General features: G+C 37.9%; 1 protein-coding gene across 11 annotated transcripts in view; it reads right to left on the reverse strand.

Annotated features, from left to right (window-relative positions):
* Window positions 1-22,215, reverse strand: part of PEAK1 (pseudopodium enriched atypical kinase 1) — a 313,202-nt gene that overhangs the window by 26,548 nt on the left and 264,439 nt on the right. For all 11 annotated transcript variants that reach the window (XR_013556374.2, XM_078448912.2, XM_060617964.3 and 8 more), the window contains one exon: window positions 3,402-4,147. Coding sequence is in view for 10 of the 11 variants with exons in the window: in XM_078448912.2 (XP_078305038.2) it covers window positions 3,402-4,147 (746 nt within the window). In the remaining variant the exon portion in view is untranslated. The remainder of the gene's footprint in view (window positions 1-3,401; window positions 4,148-22,215) is intronic.

Consider the following 22,215-nt stretch of genomic DNA (forward strand, 5'->3'; position numbering starts at 1 on the left):
AGAAAAATGGATGAACACAAAGAACTTCAACAGAGAGATGGAAAATATAAGAAAGTACCACACAGAAGCCACAGAGCTGAAGAATACAATAACTGAATGGAAAAATACATGAGACAGGTTCAGTAGCAGACTAGATGAAGCAAAAGAAAGGATCAGTCAACTTAAAGATAAGGCAGTGTTACTCACTGAATCAGAGCAGCAAAACCAAACAAATAAAAAAGAAAAAAAAAATGAAGATAGCTTAAGGGATGTAGAGAACATCACATAGTCTAACATTTGCATCATAGTGCTCTGAGAAAAAGAAAAGAGAAAGGGATAGAAATCTTATTTGAAGAAACAATGACTGAAAACTTCCCTAACCTGTGGAAATAAACAGACATTGACATCCAGGAAGCCCAGAGTTCCAAATAAGAGGAACCCAAAGATATCCACACCAAGACATATTACAATTAAAATGTCAAGTTAAAGGGCAACATGTTAAAAACAGCAAGAGGAAAACAACTTGTTACATACAAGGGAACCCCCATAAGACTCTCAACAGATTTTTCAGCAAAAATTTTGCAAGTTAGAAGGGAGTGGCACTACATATTCAAAGTGCTAAAAAAAACTCACCAAACCCCCAAAAACCAACCAACCAACCAAACAAAAAAACCTCCCAACCAAGAATACTCTACCTAGCATTCAGAAGTGAAGGAGAGACAGAGTTTTTCAGACAAGCAAAAGCTGAAGGAGTTCACCACTATTAAACTGGCCTTAAAATAAATGTCAAAGGAAGTTGTTTAAGTTGAAAACAAAGTGCACTAATTAGTAACAAGAACACATATTAAAGAATAAATCTCACTTGTAAAGTAAATATATAGTAAAGGTAGGGATCAATCACTTATGAGACTAGTATAAAGATTGAAAGACAAAACTAGTGGGGCACCTGGGTGGCTCAGTCAGTTAAGTGTTGACTTTGGCTCACGTCATGATCTCATGGTTTGTGGGTTCGAGCCCTGTGTTGGAGGGCTCTGTGCTGACAGCTCAGAGCCTGGAGCCTGCTTTGGATTCTGTCTCCCTCTCTCTCTGCCCCTTGCCTGCTCACGCTGTCTCTCTCTCTCTCAAAAATAAACATTAAAAAAAATTAAAAAAAAAAGAAAGACAAACTAGTAAAAATAATTATGATTACAATTGGTTAAGGGATGCACAAAATAAAAAGATGTTAACTGTGACATCAAAAACATAAAATGAAAGAAACCACAAAATGTGTGGAGGGAAGAATAATTTTGAGCTTTACAATGGGATGAAACTTAAGCTGTAACCAACTTAAAACAGACTGTTATAGATATAAGTTGTTATATGCAAGCTCATGGTAACCATAAAACAAAAACACAAAAAAGAAAGAGAAAGGAAAATAAGCATAGCACTAAAGAAACCACAAAGTAAGAGATCAGGAGAAGAAACAGATGACCTACAGAAACAGTCTTTCTGGAAACAATAAACAAAATGGCAATAAGCACAGACCTATCAATAATCACTTTAAATGTAAATAGATAAATTCTCCAATCCAAAGACACAGAGTGGCTGAATGGATAAAAAAAAAAAAAAAAAGACCCATCTATATGCTGTCTAAAGAGACCCACTTTATTAAAAAATTTTTTAATGTTTTATTATTTATTTTTTGAGAGAGAGAGAGAGAGCATGAGCAGGCAAGGGGCAGAGAGAGAGGGAGACACAGAATTCAAAGCAGGTTCCAGGCTCTGAGCTGTCAGCACAGAGCCCTCCAACATGGGGCTTGAACCCACAAACTGCGAGATCATGACCTGGGCCAAAGTAGGACACTTCACCAACTGAGCTACCCAGGCACCCTGAGACCCACTTTAGAGGTAAGGACAAGACTGAAAGTGAAGGGATGGAAAAAGATATTCCATGCAAATGAAAACCAAAAGAAAGCTAGAATGTTAATTTATATCAGACAAAATAGACTTTGAAACAAAGACTGTAATAAGAGACAAAGAAACGAGTTACGTAACGATGAAAGGATCAACCAACAAGAGGCTGTAACATTTGTCAACATTTATGCAACTAACATAAGAGGACGTAAATACATAAAGCAAATACTAACAGACCTAAAGGAAGAAATTGACAACAATACAATAATACTAGGAGACTTACATCAATGGATAGATCATCCAGACCGCCCCCCCCAAAAAAAATCAACAAGGAAACGTCAGCCTTAAATGAAACATTAGACCACATAAGCCCACAGATGGGCTTAACAGATATATACCCAACATTCTATTCAAAAGCAATGGAATACGCATTCTTCTCAAGCACACATGGAACATTTTCCAAGATAGATCATGTTAGGACAAAAAACAAGTCTTAATAAATTTAAGAGGACTGAAATTTTATCAAGCATCTTTTCTGACTACAATGGTATGAAACTAGAAATTAACACAAAAATTACACAAAGAAAACTTGGAAATTAATAAATTTGTGGAGATTAGACAACATGCTACTGAACGACCAATGGGTCAAAGAAGAAATCCAGAGAAATAAAAAAAATAGCTTGAGACAAATGAAAATGGAAATGTAACAAAGATCATGCTTTATTTGTTACATTGACAAAGCCTATGGCTTATTTACAGTGAATGTAACTGGGCAAGAATTCTCAATGGTAATAGTTTTAGCTTTTGTGAAGAGGTTGTGAAGAGGAATGGGCAATATACAGTTAAGAAATTAATATGTGACATAATGGATAAAGTAAGTTGGGCTATGGAGTCAGAGAGATCTGTGTGCAAATCCCAGCTCAACTAATTGTGCGTGACCCTAAGCAAGTAAGCTCACCTATCTTTTATTTTCCTCATCCGTCACATGGATAAAAAGATCTTAACCTCATAAACTTGATGTGAAGATCAAATTATGTAACACCAATAATGTTCCTGGCACATCAACAAATATTGGTTACCTTCTTCTGTAAAAATGTCTCCCCAAGAAGCAGAACAGTTATAGAGCAGGGGCAGACCAGTGTCTCTTATTTGCTAGAGAATAAAGACAGAAACATGGAGTGGAAGGGACATAACAGACCCATTTGTACAGGTAGCCTTCGCAAACAATCACAGCTCAAGGATTAGCTACTTTCAGAATTCTCTGGCCTCTAAAGTTTGGGTTAAAGTCCTTCTAAGCTCCCAGAATTCTGTTTTCCTCTATCTTAGCAATACAGTATACTGTAAGTCTGTCTCTTAACATATCTGTTTTCCCCTTTAGATAGTAAGTAACTCCCCTGCTTATTATAATATCTGGTGTAAGGTAGATGATCAATAACTTTTTGCTGAATAAAAGAATGGAGGAAAGAACAGACCCATCCCAATAACAGTGTGTTGGGTAAGATTAAAATCAAATGTATAATATTTTCTTACCTTGACTGCATAGTTATTAAGTGGATCTTTTGCATATGAAGCTGTGTAGTAAACTGCATCACCTGCCTCACAACACGGTTTGTCACTAGTTAGCCTGAAGTCTGACCAGCTGTCCACCCCAAAACGGAGCTGATCTTTCTGTCCAGCCATGAAGAGGTCTTCACATTTAATAGCCAGTTTTTTCAAGGCATCTGTATGAAGGCTTCGGATTTTACCCACCACTTCTTCCCGATTCTCAAGTCCTCTATAAAGTGCTTGTCTCTGTGGCTTCTGTATGCCTCGGCCCTGTCTGCAAGAGGGACCACGCCGGCTGGACAGGGACTCCATGCTGTTGGAAAATCTATCCTTAATACTGAGAGTGGTTAAGCTGGAGATACTGTTTGCTGCTGAGGGGATAGGTCTCTCCTTGAGCAAAGGTCTTTCCAAGGAGTCATAAGACTCAATGTCCAGTCCCTTGAGTTCATAACTGATGGAAGAGCCAGCACTACTGGCATCCCAGTTGGGGTCGATATCATAGGTGGGATTAGCCATTACACAAAGACTTGTTTCCATGGATTTTTGGAGGTCTTTGGGGATTGGTTCCGTATTGGCTCTTATGATCGTTTTCTTTGGCAGTGGGGGTGGTGTAGGTTGGGAAGCATTAGGTGTTTCTTCGTCTGTTTTCCCACTAAAGACAACAGCATCATCCAAAGTTCCCTTAGGCTGCCGTGGATGCTTGGGTGGTATCATGGCTGCTCTAGATTGCCCTGTATTGTTTTAAAAGAAAGAAAGAAATAATAGTTAAGTTTTTATTCTTGTTACATAATTGAAAGTTAAGGAGAAATAAGGAACTTAAGGAGGTGGCCATGACAATATAAGAAAGAAGTCAATGCCTTAATTCAAAATGGTTGAAGAAAAGCAACCAAAGAACAAATAGGTAAAAGTCTAAGACTTGGTGGGAGCAATAAAATGTGAGCAATGTCTCAGCATGTCTCAGCATGTGCCAGAGGAACAAGGTAATGGGCTGTAACAACAACAACAACAACAACAACAACAACAACAACAAGACTTCAGTTCTCCACTCCTGCCCCCAAGATTGCTGATTTTTACTACACTAGAATATGAAGGGGTGACAGACACTCAAATAATTACATTGTGACAGGGTAGAAATGAAAACATTTGTGGATTAGAAAACACTTGGAAGCATTTTAAAAAACAATGGAAACTAGCAATGGAACCATTAGTATCAAAAGATACTATTCTGTTCTTTTAACCTGGTTCCAAAGTTACCCTATATTGTATATAGCACTTGTCATTTTCAATCCAACACATATGAATACAATTTCATAAACATGTTATTTTATTTCACTCTAGAGATGGATTCTAGCACTAGTCTTAAACTGGTCTATGTATAATTCTTGTGATTGGGATAAAGGGAACAATATATATTAGTAGTCAACTGCTGTTCCAAACATCCTTCACAAACTCTTATGACTTTCTATTTTATTTTGAAGGTATATAAACTATGATTTGAGTGATACTACTTTTGAACATCTCTTACAAGCCCTGGTTATAGAACCAATCATCTCTGCTTCCTTTCCAGCACCTGCATTTGGAAGACAATAAAATACACATGTGTGAAAATGAAAACAAAAATGGTCCAAAATCTTTGGGACACAGCACAAGAAGTTCTAAGAGGAAAATACATAGCAATACAGGCCTACCTACCTCAAGAAATAAGAAAAAGCTTGAATAAAAAAATCTAACCGTACACCTAAAGGAACTAGAAAAAGAAGAACAAACAAAACCCAAGGTAAATAGAAAGAAGGAAATACTGAAGATTAGAGCAGAAATAAATGTATAGACACACACACACACACACACACACAAAAGAGAGAGAGAGAGAGAGAGAGAAAGAAATCAATGAAACCAAGAGCTGGTTCTTTGAAGATAAACAAAAGTGATAAACCCTTAGCCAGACTTATTAAGTAAAAAACAGAAAGGACCCGAATAAATAACATCAGAAACAAGAGAGAAGTAACACTGATACAACAGAAATACAAAGGAATATAAGAGAATACTACAAAAAGTTATATGTCAACAAATTAAACAACCTACAAGAAATAAATTCCTAGAAACATATAATCTTCAAAAACTGAACCAGAAAGAAATAGAAAATCTCAACAGATTGACTACAGGTAATGAAACTGAATCAGTAATAAAAACAACTACCAAAAGCAGAAGTCCAGGACCAGATGGGTTCACAGGTGAATTCTATCAACCATTTAAAGAAGAGTTAACACCTATTCTTCTCAAACTATTCTAAAAAATAGAAAAAGAAGGAAAGCTTCTAAATACATTCTATAAGACCAGCATCACCCTGATACCAACACCAGACAAAGACACCAAAAAAAAAAAAAAAAGGAAGAAAAATATGAGCCAATATTCCTGATGAACATAGATGTAAAAATCATCAACAAAGTATTAGCAAACTGAATTCAACAATACATTAAAAAATCATTCACCATGATCAGGTGAGATTCATCCTGGGGATGCAAGGTGGTTCAATATTCACAAATCACTCAATGTGATATACCACATCAATAAAATGAAGGATAAAAATCATATGATCAAGTCAACAGATGCAGAAAAAGCATCTGCCAAAACTCAACATCCATTCATGATAAAAACTCTTAACAAAGTAGGGTTAGAGGAAACATACCTCAACATGATAGGGAAAAGACAAGGATGTCCACTCTTGCCTCTTTATTCAACATAGTACTGGAAATCCTAGCCACAGTAATCAGACAAGAACAGAAATAAGAGGCATCTATGTTGGTAAAGAAGTTAAACTGTCACTATTTGCAGATGACATGATACTATACATAGAAAATCTTAAAGACTCCACCAAAAACAACTAGAAGTAATAAATGAATTCAGTAAAGTTGTAGGATACAAAATTAATACCCAGAAATCAGTAGTGCTTCTATCTTCTATATACTAATAACAAAGTAGAAGGAAGAGAAATTAAGAAGACAGTTCCATTTACAATTGCACCAAAAATTTAGGAATAAACCTAACCAAAGAGGTGAAAGACCTGTACTCTGAAAACTATTACACAAGACACACACAAATGGAAAGATATTCCATGCTCATGAATCTGAGGAATTATTATTGTTAAAATGTCCCTATTAGCCAAAGGGATCTACAGATTCAATACCATCCCTATTAAAACACCAACATTATTTTTCACAGAACAAGAACAAATAATACTACAATTTGTATGGAACCACAGAAGACCCCAAACAGCCAATGCAATCTTGAGAAAGAAATACAAATCTGGAAGTATCAAAATTTCAGATTTCAAATTATACTGCAGGGGTGCCTGGGTGGCTCAGTCAGTTGAGCATCTGACTTCGGCTTGGGTCATGATCTCACACTTGTGAGTTTGAGCCCTGCATTGAGCTCTGCGCTGACAGCTCAGAGCCTGGAGCCTGCTCCTCCCCACCTGCACTCTGTGCCTCTCTCTCTCAAAATAAATAAATACAATAAAATTTTTTTTAATTGTACTGCAAATCTAAACATTATGGTACTGACACAAAAATAGACACAGATCAACAGAACAGAATAGAGAACCCAGAAACAAACCCACAATTATATGATCAATTAATCTATGATGAAAGAGGCAAGAATATAAAACGGGGAAAAGACAGTCTCTTCAATAAATGTTGCTGGGAAAACTGGACAGCTACCTGTAAAAGAATGAAACTGGACTACCTTTTAACACCATGCACAAAAATAAACTCAAAATGAATTAAAAACCTAAATGTGAGAGCTATAGTAATATTTTTCTAGATATGCTTCCTAAGGTAACAAAAGCAAAGATAAACTACTGGGACTACACCAAAATAAAACAAAAATCTTTTGCACAGCAAAGAAAATCATCAATTGAACAAAAAGGCAACCTACTGAATGGGAGAAGGTATTTGCAAAGGATGTATCTCATAAGGGGTTAATATTCAAAATATATAAAGAACTTCTACAACTCAATGACAAAAAGCCGAACAATCCAACTAAAAAATGATCAGAGGACTGAATGTACAAAGAAGACATACAGATGGCCAACAGACACAAGAAAAGTCGCTCAACATCACTTATCATCAGGGAAATGCAAATCATAACACCAATGAGATATCACCTCACACCAGTTAGAACAGTTAAAATAAGAAAGACATGAAATGACATCTTGGCAAGGATGCAGAGAAAAAGGAACCCTCCTGCACTGGTTGGGAGGAATGTAAATTGGTGTAGCCACTGTGGGAAAACAGTATGGAGGTTCCTCAAAAAATTAAAAATAGAAATAGCAGGGGCGGCTGGGTGGCTCAGTCAGTTAAGTGTCTGACTTTGGCTCAGATCCTGATCTCGCAACTTGTGAGCTGGAGCCCCACATCGGGCTCTCTGCTGTCAGGGCAGAGCCTGCTTTGGATCCTCTGTCTCCTTCTCTTCCTCTCTCTCTGCCTCTCCCTCTCTCTCAAAAATAAATAAACATTAAAAAATACAGAAATACCATACAGTCCAGTAATTGCACATGGGTATTTAACCAAAGATAGCATAATACACAAAGGGTATTATGCTAAGTGAAATAAAACTGAGAAAGACAAGTAACACAATTTCATACATAAGTGGAATCGAACCCTCCCAAAACAAAAACCCAAATTTAAACAAACAAAAAGCAGAATACAGTGAACAAACTGATGGTTGCCAGAGGGAAGGGGAGTGGGGGAATGGGCAAAATGGTGAGGGGGAGTGGGAGATACAGGGTTCCATTTATGGAATGAATAAGTCATGGAACAAAAGGCAAGACATAAGGAAGAAAGTCAATGACACTGTAACAGTGATCTATGGTGAGAGGCAGTAGCTACACTTATGAATAAAGCATAATGTATAAACTTGTTGAATCACTATGTTGTACACCTGAAACTAAAGTAATATTGTGTGTCAACTATACTAAAAAAATATACACGTGTGTGATCAATGACACCTTTTGGGCTTATTGTATAATAGAGAGAGACATTATTATTTTTTTTTAATGTTTTTTATTTATTTTTGAGAGAGAGAGAGAGAGAGACAGAATACGAAGGAGGCTCCAGGCTCTGAGCTGTCAGCACAGAGCCCAATGCAGGGCTTGAACTTGTGAACTGTGAGATCATCACCTGAACTGAAGCCAGACACTTAACTGACTGAGCCACCCAGGTGCCCCAACATTATTTTTTAAAGAAAGAGAAATACACTATGGAACTTTTTATAACAGTTATTATAATTAGTAATGTTATTAAAATAATGAGGCCTCCATTAACTATCTCAGAATGAGAGTATAATGTTCTGTTATGGGATGAATTACGTTCTCTCCCCCCAAATGTTGAAGTCATAAACCCTGGTACCTGTGAATGTAACCTGATTTAGAAATAGAGTCGTTGCAGAGGTAATCAAGTTAAGATCAGGTCACTAGGGTAGGCCTTAACCCAATATGACTGGTGCCCTCATAAAGAGGAAAACATCATATAAAAAGAGACAAAAGAGAGTATGCCATGTGACAACAGAGGCAGAGAGTAGAACAATGCAGCAGCAAGACAAGGATGTCAAGGATCAATGGCACCACCAGATGCTAGGGAGAAGAAGCAAAGGGTTCTGTCCAGAGCTTCAGAGAAACCATGGCCTTGCTAACAGCTGGATTTTAGACTTCTAGCCTCCAAAACTGCGAGAGAATAAATTTCTCTTGTTTTCAGGCACTTACTTCATGGAAGTTTGTTACAGCAGCCCTATGAAACTAATACATGCTCCTACTGAAGGTCAGATAGAATAGAAGGCACTGCATGGACCTGAGAGTGATAATGAATAAAGATGGTGGTTTGTTTTTATGAAAATCATGTCCTTGTAGCAATGCCAAGGGTGGGCACAAATATAAACTGTGATGGTAATGACAATATAGTCCATTTCCCATTCATGCAACTCTCTCCAAGAACACCCAGAAGTTTATACAAACTAACACAATACATACAGCAAACCTAAGGTCCACCTTTCTCCACCAATGGCATGTAGCGAATAGATATTTTTTTAATAAGGAACAGAACTATATTGCATATAAACACAAACAAAAAAATGTACACACACACACACACACACACACACACACACACACACATACATACAGCATAAGAAGGAGAGAGACAAAGAAAAATGAGAATGCTAAGAAGGCCAGGACTTTGCTTTATTCATTATTGTATCCTCTATATCAGGACAGGGCCTGGATGTAAAAGATGCTCAATAATGTTTCTTGAATGACTAAAAGAATAAATTAGAGCTGAAAGAGAATTAAGTGGTAAACTTACAGAGGTACCTATAACAAGAAAAGATACTGAATTATTAATTTAAAATATTCCCACAAAGGAAAGTCCAGGGCAACATGGCTTCATTGATGAATTCTAGCAAATGTTTGAAGAAGAATTAATATCAATCCTGCACAAACTCTTCCAAAAATAGAAGGGGAGGGAGCATTTCCCAGCTTGAAATCTATGAAGCCAGTATTACCTACACATCAAAATCGGACAAGGGCATTCATAAGAAAACTAGACACTAATATCCCTTATGAATACAGACACAGAAATCTTTGCAAAATACTAGCAAACTGAATCTAGCAACATATAAAAAGGATTATACACCATGACAAACTTAGATTTGTCCCAGGAATGCATGCTTGGTTTTAACATCTGAAAGTTAATCAATGGAATACACCATGCAAACAGAATAAAGGAGGGAAAAAAACCTTACATGGTCACTTTAATAGATGTAGAAAAAGCATTTGAGAAAATCCAACACCTTTCCATGACAAAACACTGAACATACTGGGAAAAGGAGAGAACGTTCTCAACCTGATAAAGGGCACCTACGAAAGCCCCAAAGCAAACATCATCCTTAATGGTAAAAAACTCGGTATTTCCCCACTAAGATCAGGAATAAAACAAGGATTTCCATTCTTGTCACTTCTATTCTACATTTCACTGAAGGGCCTAGCCAGGGCAATTAGGAAAGAAAAAGAAACAAAAACATCCAGATCGGAGAAGAAGTAAAATTATCTGTTTTCAAAGGTAACATAATCTTGCATATAGGAAAGCCTAAGGAATTCACAAAAAATTATTAGAACTAATATATCAATTCAGCAAGGTTGCAAGACATAAGATCTGTATAAAACAATTGTATTTCTATACACTAGCAATGAACAATCAAAAAATTATTAAAAAACAATTCCATTTATAATATCATCAAAAACAATAAAGTATTTAGGAATAAACTTAACAAAAGAAAGGCAAGACTTATGCACTGGAAACTAACCAACAGCATTGAAGAAATTAAGGACCTAAATAAATGGAAAGACATCTTATGTTCACGTATCAGAGACTTAATATGTTAAGATGGAAATACTCTCCAAATTGTTCTGAAGATTTAATGTAATCCCTATCAAAATCCCAGCTGGTTTTCTTGCAGAAATTGACAGAATGATACTAAAATTCATACGGAAATACAATGGAACTAGAGTAAGCAAAGAACATCTTGAAAAAGAAAAAGTTGGAGAGCTCACATTTCCCGATTTCAAAACTTACTTCAAAACTAAAGTAATCAAGATTGTATGTACTGTGTGTTGGGGGAATGGGCAAAACAGGTGAAAGGGATTAAGAGGTACAAACTTTCAGTTATAAAATAGTCACAGAGATGAAAAATACAGCATAGTGAATGTAGCCAATAATACTGTATTTAATACTGGCCATTTAAAAAAATGTTTATTTTTGAGGGATAGAGAGAAAGAGAGATGGCATGCAAGCAGGGGAGGGGCAGAGAGAAAGGGAGAGAGAGTCCCAAGCAGGATCTGTGCTGTTAGTACAGAACCTGATGCGGGGCTTGAACTCATGAACCACTAGATCATGACCTGAGACGAAACCAAGAGTAAGATGCTTAACTGACTGGGCCACCCAGGTGCCCCTCGTAGTCAATAATATTGTAATAATTTTATATGATGACAGATGGTAACTACACTTGGTGAGTGTCATAGACTCTAAGTCTAAAGTTCTCTTTTGGCCAGCAAAAGAGCAGATGCAGGATTAAAGTGAGAGATGGCTGATGTCCGGGAAAACACAAGAGCCCCAAATAAGGGTCCTTGCCCTGTATTTATTAAGATCAGAAGGCTTACAAATGTGATGGGCACGCACAAAGAGACAAAGAAACTGTGAACATTAACTTGGGGACATGAGGGAAAAGGGGTATTTTGAAGATATACAGTGTTTGGGGTTTGGGTCAATATAAAACAAAATCCTGGCACCGAGCAGATGGGTAGATGGTTGTTAATGGCAGACAGGAGGCGCCATGCCTGTTTATCTTTACTAGCCTAGGGGATGAGACATATGGGGAAATAACTTCAGGGTTAATAAGGCACCTTTTCTTTTGTGAACCATCTCCACTCTGAGCTGCTTGGCCTGCAGCACAGTGGTCCACAGTTCAATTCACCAATTTACTTAACTTGGCCCTATCCTCCTGTGAAAGCAGCTTTTCTGCTATAGTACTATATTGGGGGTGCTTTCACCCTGAATATCTAATCTTGTTTATTTCATATACCTATGTATTGGGCACCTTTGTGGCCCATTCCTATTTTGGGCCTTTGCCCCACCCTCTCTAGTCTAGGGGCTCTGCACCCCCTTTCTATTTTGGGGTGCCTTTGCCCCCCCTATTCCTGGGGTGCCAATTTGGTTTACCCAAACTCGGATGTAAGCATTTTATGACTTTGTATTTCTTTATGCCTTGTTAACCCATTGGTGTAAGCTTATCCTAAGCTTATCCCCCACAGGTGAGCATTTTGTATGTATACAAATGTTGAATCACTATGTTGTACACCTAAAATTAATATTGTATGTCAATGATACTTCAATTAAAAATTAAAAAAAAAGATTGTATGTACTAAGAATAGAAATAAAGATGAGTGGAACTGAATTGAACGTCTAGAAATAAACCTGTATATTTATGGCTAATTTCCAACAAGGACACCAAGACAATTCAATAGGGAAATAGCAGTCTTTCCAAAAAATAGTGCTGGAACACCTGGATATCCATATGCAAAAGAATGAAGTTGAACTCCTACCTTATAGTATATGCGAAAAGTAACTCAAAATATTGCAAACATCTCAACATAAGAATGAAAACTATAAAACTCTTAGAAGAAAACATAGGAATACACTTTTCAACCTTGGATTAGGCCATGATTTTGTAGATATGACACCTAAAAGCACAAGCAAAAAAATAAATAATAAATTGGAATTCATAAAAATTAAAAACTTTTGTGCTTCAAAGGACAACTTTAAGAAAGTGAAAAGACAACCCACAGAATGGGAGAAAATATGTGCAAATCATGTATCTGGTAAGAGACTTATATCCAGAATTTGTAAATAATTTATAATAAAAAGATAAAAAACCCATTACAAGTGGGCAAAGGGTATGCACAGACATTTCTCCAAAGAAGGTAAACAAATGGCCAATAAGCACATAGAAAGATGCTCAACATCACTACCCATTAGGTAAATGCAAACCAAAACCAAAACCAAAACCAAAACCATGAGAGACCACTTCACATCTACTAAGTCAGCTCTAATAAAAAAGATGGACAAGTGTTTGTGAGGATATGGAGAAATTCAAACCCTCACACATTGCTAGTAGGACTCTAAAATGGTGCAATCACTTTGGAAAATAGTTTGGTAGTTACTCAAAAAGTAAAACCAAGTCACTACATGATCCTGGATTTCCACTCCTACATATATATCCAAGAGAAGTGAAAACATATGTCCACATAAAATCTTACACATAAATATTCTTAGTAACATTATTCCTAATAGCCAAAAAGGAGTAACAACCCACATGTCCATCAACTGATGAATGGATAAACAAAGGAATATTCAGCCATAAAAAGAAAATTAGTGCTGATACATGCTACAACCTGTATGAACCTTGAAAATATGCTAAGTGAGAGAAGCCAATCACAAAAGCCCACATATGGTATGATTCCACTTACATGAAATATCCAGAAATATGTAAATCCCTACAGACAGAAAGTAGATTAGTGACTGCTATGGGATGCGGAGAATGGAAATGGAGAGAGACTGGTTTCTGTTTAGGGTGATAAAAATGTGCTGGAATTAGATACTGGTGATGGTTGTAAAGTTCTACTAAAACTCATGGAATTGCACCCTCTGAATCTTATGGTATGTAAATTATATCTCAATAAAGAAAATCGACAATTCATTCTTAGAAACTACCATAAATCCAGTTTCTAGTCACTTCTTCCCATTCCTCTGTGCCCTTAACATCACCAGGGATGGAGGGGCTCGGTATTAATTGTACTCTTCCTGTGATGGTAGTGAGCCTCCTTCCCAGAGCTGCCCCAGCCCTATTTTACCTCAGTTAATGTGAGAAGTCAGAACATAGTTTATTCACAACATGACAGAAATAGGCTTTCAAACAAACCTTTACTTTCCACTTGCTGACCCAGACCTTTCAGAGATGAAGTGTGATGGAGAAGGCTTAGAAGCGGTGAACTGCACCAGCACCTTATCGTCTGTGCTTGACTACTGTGACAGTCCCCTGTTATCACTGTCTCTAGTTTTGCCTCCCTCACCACGCTGGCCATTACAGAGATTTTTTTTTTTTTTTTGAACACCAAAGCTGATTGTGGCACTCCTCTACTTAAAAAATTTGTCATTGAGAATTTGGACTTGATCCTGAGAACAGAGTTTTCTTTGCTCAAGCACAGAAAGCAAGCGTTTCACGACCCAGCCCTGGCTGTACCTATTTTTCTTGTAGCATTTCATCTTGCATCTTAAGTCAGAGCTACCAACTTGCTTGCAGTTTCCTTAGCACTCTTGGCTACTTCATGCTCTGGATCTCCACTTACGCTAACCCTCTTCCAGGAATGGTTTCCCTCTCCTCTCATCTTTAAACATTCTGCCTCTGAGAAGTGTTTCTTATTCTACTCCCCGAAATTGACCTCTTTTTCTTGGGACCTCATATATATCCTGTGAACACTTCTCTCCAAGTACTGACAATACTTGACTTGTGCCCCTGTCTAAATTCCCCACTGGTGTTGCTCACTGAGGGCAGACACTGGGTCTCATTTGCATACCCAGGATCAAGCAAAGAATCTGGCTGAGGAGAATGGAAGGAAAGAAGGAAAAAAAGGAAGAAAAAAAAGGAAGGAAGGTATTAATGAATAAATGGAAAAACTAGAAACACAAACTTATTCTTGCCCTTTCCACATCCCTAGAAGAAACTTTATGGGTGTCATTTTCTACCAATTTCTCCAAATCAGAACAACCAAAAATAATCGCAGACATGGAAGGAATGGGTTCCCAAAGTACTTAAAAAGAAAAAAAAAAAAAAACACCTCAGAACCATCAAGTGAGACAAAGTCTATCACAATCAGCAGCTCTTTAATTCTTATCAGAGGTGGAAGAGGGCTGATCATGCCACTTTCCGCCACCTATAGAACAAAGTCCAAACTCCTCAGCAAGCTGGTCAAGGCTCTCAGTCTTATCTATCACTATTTCTCATCAACTCTCCCACATGAACACTTGCTTCCTGTTCTTTGAATATGCTCCAAATTTTTTTTTCTACGTCTCTGCTGTAGTAAAGGTATTCTGTTGTAGCCCAGCTCAGATGGCCCTTCACTGAAGCCTCCCTATTCTCTACCCCTCCCCTCCAGACTGGGAATTCTCACTTCTTCCTCTTGCTGTCTTAGCACTTTTTGCTCTATTATGTCATTTTTAGCCTTTTACAACATGTGTATTTTTTACACGCCCTCAGAACCTGGTGCAATGTGACACACACAGTAGCTGGGCAGGAAACGGCTACCGACTGAAGGATGCAGAGTCAGAAGAGTTGCTCATCACTCCAAAATGAAAATGGACAGCCAAGGCAGCAAGGAAATAAAGAAAGTTAATAGTGGTTCCTCTTTGCAAAGATCTCCCGGGAGCTGTGGAGATTCCACATGAGACTCAGAAACTTCTGCATTTCCAATGAAACCATGAGCATTCCACAGCCCGTGCAAATAGGTCAAGCCATTCTCCCACGTCTACAAGTGTCTTGTGTTTTTATTTTTTTCCCTAAGAAAGACAAGTTCTCCTAACTGAATTCCAGTCATCAGGGTCAATGTTTTAAAAGCTTGGTATCTTGGCTGTTTTTATTTTAAACTTTTAATCCTGTACATTCCTCTCAAGCCTCTGGGACCAGACACTAAGCTCAGCTTTCAGTAGTCCTGATATAACATCACATACTCTACATTTTTGTGGCATACCAGCTCTCTAAACAGAAAAAAAAAATATATTGGGTTCTAAATCTTGCCTTGCTATAAACTAAAAAAGTTCTTTTGGACAAATACGTTTGACTGAACTGCATTCAAACCTTACTTTCCCCTCTTTTTGAGCTTCCTTACTCTATCTCTTTACTGTCTCCCCACTTAAAAATGTCTTTGGACTGACAGATTAGCCCCTATATCACACTCTGTAAAGTAAATGATGAAAGATGAATTAAAAGGGAATAATTTAATGACACTTTGAAGAAGCCAAAAGGGTGTTTAAAACTCCTCAGGAAGGAGAATGATTGATATAGGACTCTTAAAACTTATAAGATTGGTATAATAAGTAGAAAGGAAATATGAAAAATATTATTTCTAAAGATCAACATTTTAAAGATGATTGAATACTGAAAAACTCAAAATAATAACTCCATCATTACAGACATGTGCTGAAAGGCACTACCACTGAAGACACTAGGGACAAACCACAGCAAATGTTTGCTTAAGACCTGACAGTTCATTACCATCTTGGGGTGCTAGGGATTAAAGGCACTTAATGATGACACATTTGGACAAGAGCAGTATACTAATAAGTATAATTAACTCTTCATTTCAGTAAGACAGGAATGTCATGGTCTCCTGGTTGGTCTCTCTGCCTCCAATTATCTCATAGGTAGATTCCAGAATGATCTTTTAAAAATCCTGATCATGTCCTTTTATTCATAAATTTTCAGTGGCTCTCCATTTCCTACAGATAAAAGATATACTGGAGCAGATGGGTGGCTCAGTCTGACTCCTGATTTCAGCTGAGGTCATGATCCCAGGATTGTGGGATCGAGCCCCACATTGGGCTCCATGCTGAGTGTGGAGCCGGCTTAAGATTCTCTCTCCCTCTGCCCTTCTGCCCTGCTTGCTCTGAGGAAAAAAAAAAAAAAAAAAAAAAAGATATACTCATTGTGACGTATACATAACATTTATGATCTACTCTTCCTTTTTCATTGTTTTATCTCCCCTACCTACTCTGCCCCCTTTCACTCTGCACTTAATCTACTCTGATTCATTACCTATAGTTAATTGAACATTCATTGCTCTACTAAGGTCTAGGATTTGTACATACACTTCTCTCTACCTGCAATGTTCTCCCTTGTTTGTCAATGTGTCAGAGTAGTTACTCTTCTTTCAAGCTCTGCTCAAAACCTAAGTGACCACCCCCCCCCCCACCTCTCCTAGACTGCTTCAGGCAGAGGCTTTCAGTAAACCACTAAATACCTGCCTCATAGCAACTAGCACAGGAGCTCCTAAGAGTCCAGCCCATGTCTATCTTTCCTAAAGACTGACCAAGAGTCCTTGGAGATAGCATTGCTATTTCCAGCACCCAGCTTTGTCCCCAGCAGATAGTTGCTGTTTGACAAATGTTTGCTGAATGAAAGTACTAAAACCCAAATAAATATAACATATTTTTTCCACTTAAATTGTAATTTCACCCCTAATTTTTTCCCCCAGGGCTCATGACAAGTAATATAAATGAGAACAGGAAAAGAGAGGACAAAGGAAGAGACAACCATCTCCAAACTGGGAAATAATGCACTGTGGTTTATAAATATAGATGTCACATACCACTGTGCACCAGCCTTGTCAAGTGAGTAGGCCTCTCACTGGCTGAACCTAGCACTCACTATATCATCTCCTGGCAGCAGGCGTCAGCAACCTAGGAGGAAGGGTCCCACTACAGTCAAATGGAGGCACCAACTGGCAAACCCCAGGGGACATCAACTTCATGCCAAATGATAAAACAAAGCTGACCTCCAAAGACCATTTTAGGTATAGCCTCAAATAAAGAGATATAGTGATCACTTTAAAGAATGTCAGTGGCATAGCAGCTGACAGACTCAATTTTTGTAGAATCTCATTTGAAAACCTCTCCAAGAACAGAGATTATTTATTTGAGGGGTAAGTTATCTATGTAATTTGAATATTGCACTCTGCCAACTAATTCCAGTATATGGGAAACTATTTTTAAATGTGAATGCAGCTAAGCTAAAAGACAGGGAGTCTACGATTTCTTTTTAAATAGAAATAATTATATTTTTAGGAAGTACAACAAATGCTCAAACAAATGTTCAAAGTAGTCAGTCTCAGGTTTTGTTTTATTTTTGTGAACATCCAGATAATCTAAAAATGTGCAATTCTTTAATCTTTGTTTCAAATCATTAATTTTGTTTTTTTTAAGTTTTTTTTTTTTAAGTTTATTTATTTATTTTGAGAGACACAGAGTGAGCAGGGGAAAGGCAGAGAGAGAGGGAGACAGAGAATCCCAAGCAGGCTCCGTGCTGCCAGCACAGAGCCCAACGCAGGGCTCAAACCCACAAAACCATGAGATCATGACCTGAGTTGAAACCAACAGTCAGATGCTCAACCGATTAAGTCACCCAGGAGCCCTTCAAATCATTAACTTTGAATTGTGTAGAATAATATCTGGCCCATAGAAGTTCCTCAATAATTCTTTGTTGAATTATTTTTTTAAAGCTTCTATTTATGATGACATTATTCCATAATTACAACATCAAGGCCAGCCACGAAATGGCACTCTTTTAAGTACACGTAGCTCTTAACAATTTTTTAAAGATTTAAGTAATTTCCACACCCAATGTGGGGCTTGAAATCACAGCTCTGAGACCAATAGTTGCATGCTCCACTGACTGAGCCAGCCAGGCACTTCTCATCTCTTAACATTTAATGCTGAGGATCAATATACTGCCAAAGGAAGTTCTGGAGATAGAAGACTTTTAGATGTTTTCTTTCAGTGTTTGAAAGGTAGCACCTTAAGTAGATGCTCCAGGTAAGTAAGGTAAAAAATGAAGAGGGGTGCCTGCCTGGCTCAGTCAGTAGAGCATGCGACTCTTGATCTCAAGGTTGTAAGTTTGAGCCCTGTATTGGGTGTGGAGATTACTTAAAAATTCAATCTTAATGAACCTGGACCACTTTTTTACACCATACACAAAAGTAAACTCAAAAGGGATGCAAGACCTAAATGTAAGACAGGGAACCATCAAAATCCTAGAGGAGAAAACAGGCAGCAACCTCTTTGACATTAGCCACAGCAACTTCTTACTAGACATGTCTCCAGTGGCAAGGGAAACAAAAGCAAAAGTGAACTATTGGGACCTCATCAATATAGAAAGTTTCTGCACAGTGAAGGAAACAATCAACAAAACTAAAAAGCAACTGACAGAATGGGAGAAGATATTTGCAAATGACATATCAGTATGGGCAAAGGGTTAGTATCCAAAATCTATAAAGAACTTATCAAATTTAACACCCCAAAAACAAATAATCCAGTGAAGAAATGGGCAAAAGACATGAATAGACACTTTTCCAAAGAAACCTCAGGTAACTAAGAGACAAATAAAAGATGCTCAACATCACTAATCAGCAGGGAAATACAAATCAAAACCACAATGAGATACCACCTCACACCTGTCAGAATAGCTAAAATTAACAACTCAGGAAGCAACAGATGTTGGCAAGGATGCAGAGAAAGGGGAACTCTTTTGCACTGCTACTGGGAATGCAAACTGGTGCAGCCACTCTGGAAAACAGTATGGAGGTTCCTCAAAAAATTAAAAATAGAGCTATTCTATGACCCAGCAATTGCACTACTAGGTATTTATCCAAAGGATACAAAAATGCTGATTTGAAGGGGTACATGCACCTCAATGTTTATAACAGCACTATCAATAAAGCCAAAATTTTGAAAGAGCCAAATGTCCACCGACTAACAAATGGATACAGAAGTGGTATAGATATATATGTGTGTGTGTGTGTGTGTGTGTGTGTGTGTGTATGTATATATGTGTGTGTGTGTGTATACACACACACACACACACACACACACACACACACACACACACACACACAATGGAATAGTACTCGGCCATCAGAAAGAATGAAATTTTGCCATTTGAGACAGCATGGATGGAATTAGAATGTATTATGCTAAGTCAGTCAGAGAAAGATAAATATCCTATGATTTTATTCAAATGTGGATAAGAAACAAAACAGATGAACATAGGGAAAGGTTAGGAAATACAAGATAAAACCAGAGAAGGAGGCAAACCATAAGAGACTCTTAAATTACAGAGAACAAACTGAGGGTTGCTGGAGAGGTGTTGGGTAGGGGATGGGCTAAATGGGTAATAGGCACTTGCTGGGAGGAGCACTGGGTGTTGTTACATATAAGCAATGAATTACTAAATTCTACTCCTGAAACCATTATTACACTATGTGTTAACTAACTTGGATTTAAATAAAATAAAAAAAAAATTTTTTTTTTAAATGTGGATCTTTTCTTGTGGGGCTATGTAGAAAGGAGCCTGAGGCCTGGTTTAGGTAACTCCTGACCTAGGAAACCTCTGGATTAAGCCTCATACAGGCATACGTTGTTCAACTGTGTTTTGTAGATACTGCGTTTTTTTGTTTGCTATTTACAAACTGAAGCTTTGTGGCAACGTTACATCCAGTAAGTCTATTGGTGCCATTTTTTTTTTTATTTTATTTTTTAATATATGAAATTTACTGTCAAATTGGTTTCCATACAACACCCAGTGCTCATCCCAAAAGGTGCCCTCCTCAATACCCATCACCCACCCTGCCCTCCCTCCCACCCTGCCCTCCCTCCCACCCCCCATCAACCCTCAGTTTGTTCTCAGTTTTTAACAGTCTCTTATGCTTTGGCTCTCTCCCACTCTAACCTCTTTTTTTTTTTTTTTTTTTTCCTTCCCCTCCCCCATGGGTTCTGTTATGTTTCTCAGGATCCACATAAGAGTGAAACCATATGGTATCTGTCTTTCTCTGTATGGCTTATTTCACTTAGCATCACACTCTCCAGTTCCATCCATGTTGCTACAAAAGGCCATATTTCATTTTTTTCTCATTGCCACGTAGTATTCCATTGTGTATATAAACCACAATTTCTTTATCCATTCATCAGTTGATGGACATTTAGGCTCTTTCCATAATTTGGCTATTGTTGAGAGTGCCGCTATAAACATTGGGGTACAGGTGCCCCTATGCATCAGTACTCCTGTATCCCTTGGATAAATTCCTAGCAGTGCTATTGCTGGGTCATAGGGTAGGTCTATTTTTAATTTTCTGAGGAACCTCCACACTGCTTTCCAGAGCGGCTGCACCAATTTGCATTCCCACCAACAGTGCAAGAGGGTTCCTGTTTCTCCACATCCTCTCCAGCATCTATAGTCTCCTGATTTCTTCATTTTGGCCACTCTGACTGGCGTGAGGTGATATCTGAGTGTGGTTTTGATTTGTATTTCCCTGATAAGGAGCGACGTGGAACATCTTTTCATGTGCCTGTTGGCCATCCGGATGTCTTCTTTAGAGAAGTGTCTATTCATGTTTTCTGCCCATTTCTTCACTGGGTTATTTGTTTTTCGGGTGTGGAGTTTGATGAGCTCTTTATAGATTTTGGATACTAGCCCTTTGTCCGATGTGTCATTTGCAAATATCTTTTCCCATTCCGTTGGTTGCCTTTTAGTTTTGTTGGTTGTTTCCTTTGCTGTGCAGAAGCTTTTTATCTTCATAAGGTCCCAGTAATTCACTTTTGCTTTTAATTCCCTTGCCTTTGGGGATGTGCCGAGTAAGAGATTGCTACGGCTGAGGTCAGAGAGGTCTTTTCCTGCTTTCTCCTCTAAGGTTTTGATGGTTTCCTGTCTCACATTCAGGTCCTTTATCCATTTTGAGTTTATTTTTGTGAATGGTGTGAGAAAGTGGTCTAGTTTCAACCTTCTGCATGTTGCTGTCCAGTTCTCCCAGCACCATTTGTTAAAGAGACTGTCTTTTTTCCATTGGACGTTCTTTCCTGCTTTGTCAAAGATGAGTTGGCCATACGTTTGTGGGTCTAGTTCTGGGGTTTCTATTCTATTCCATTGGTCTATGTGTCTGTTTTTATGCCAATACCATGCTGACTTGATGATGACAGCTTTGTAGTAGATGGTGCCATTTTTCTAACAGCATTTGCTACTTTGTGTCTGTGTCACATTTTAGTTATTCTTGCAATTTTTCAAACTTTTTCATTATTATTATATTTGTTACGGTGGTCTGTGCTCAGTGATCTTTGATGCTACTACTGTAATTGTTTTGTGGCACCACAAACCACACCCATATAAGATAACAAACTTAATAGGTTAAATGTGTTCTGACTGCTCCACTCATCAGCTATTCCCTGGTCTTTCTCCCTCTCCTCAGTCTCCGTATTCCCCGAGACACAGCACTATTGAAATTGGGCTAATTAATAACCTTAAATTGACCTCTAAGTTTTAAGTGAAAGGAAGAGTTGCACATCCCTCGTTTTATTTTATTTATTTTATTTTTTTTTTTTAACGTTTATTTATTTTTGAGACAGAGAGAAACAGAGCATGAACGGGGGAGGGTCAC

Source organism: Panthera onca, chromosome B3, assembly GCF_046562875.1.
Source record: "Panthera onca isolate mPanOnc1 chromosome B3, mPanOnc1 haplotype 2, whole genome shotgun sequence".
NCBI lineage: Eukaryota > Metazoa > Chordata > Mammalia > Carnivora > Felidae > Panthera > Panthera onca.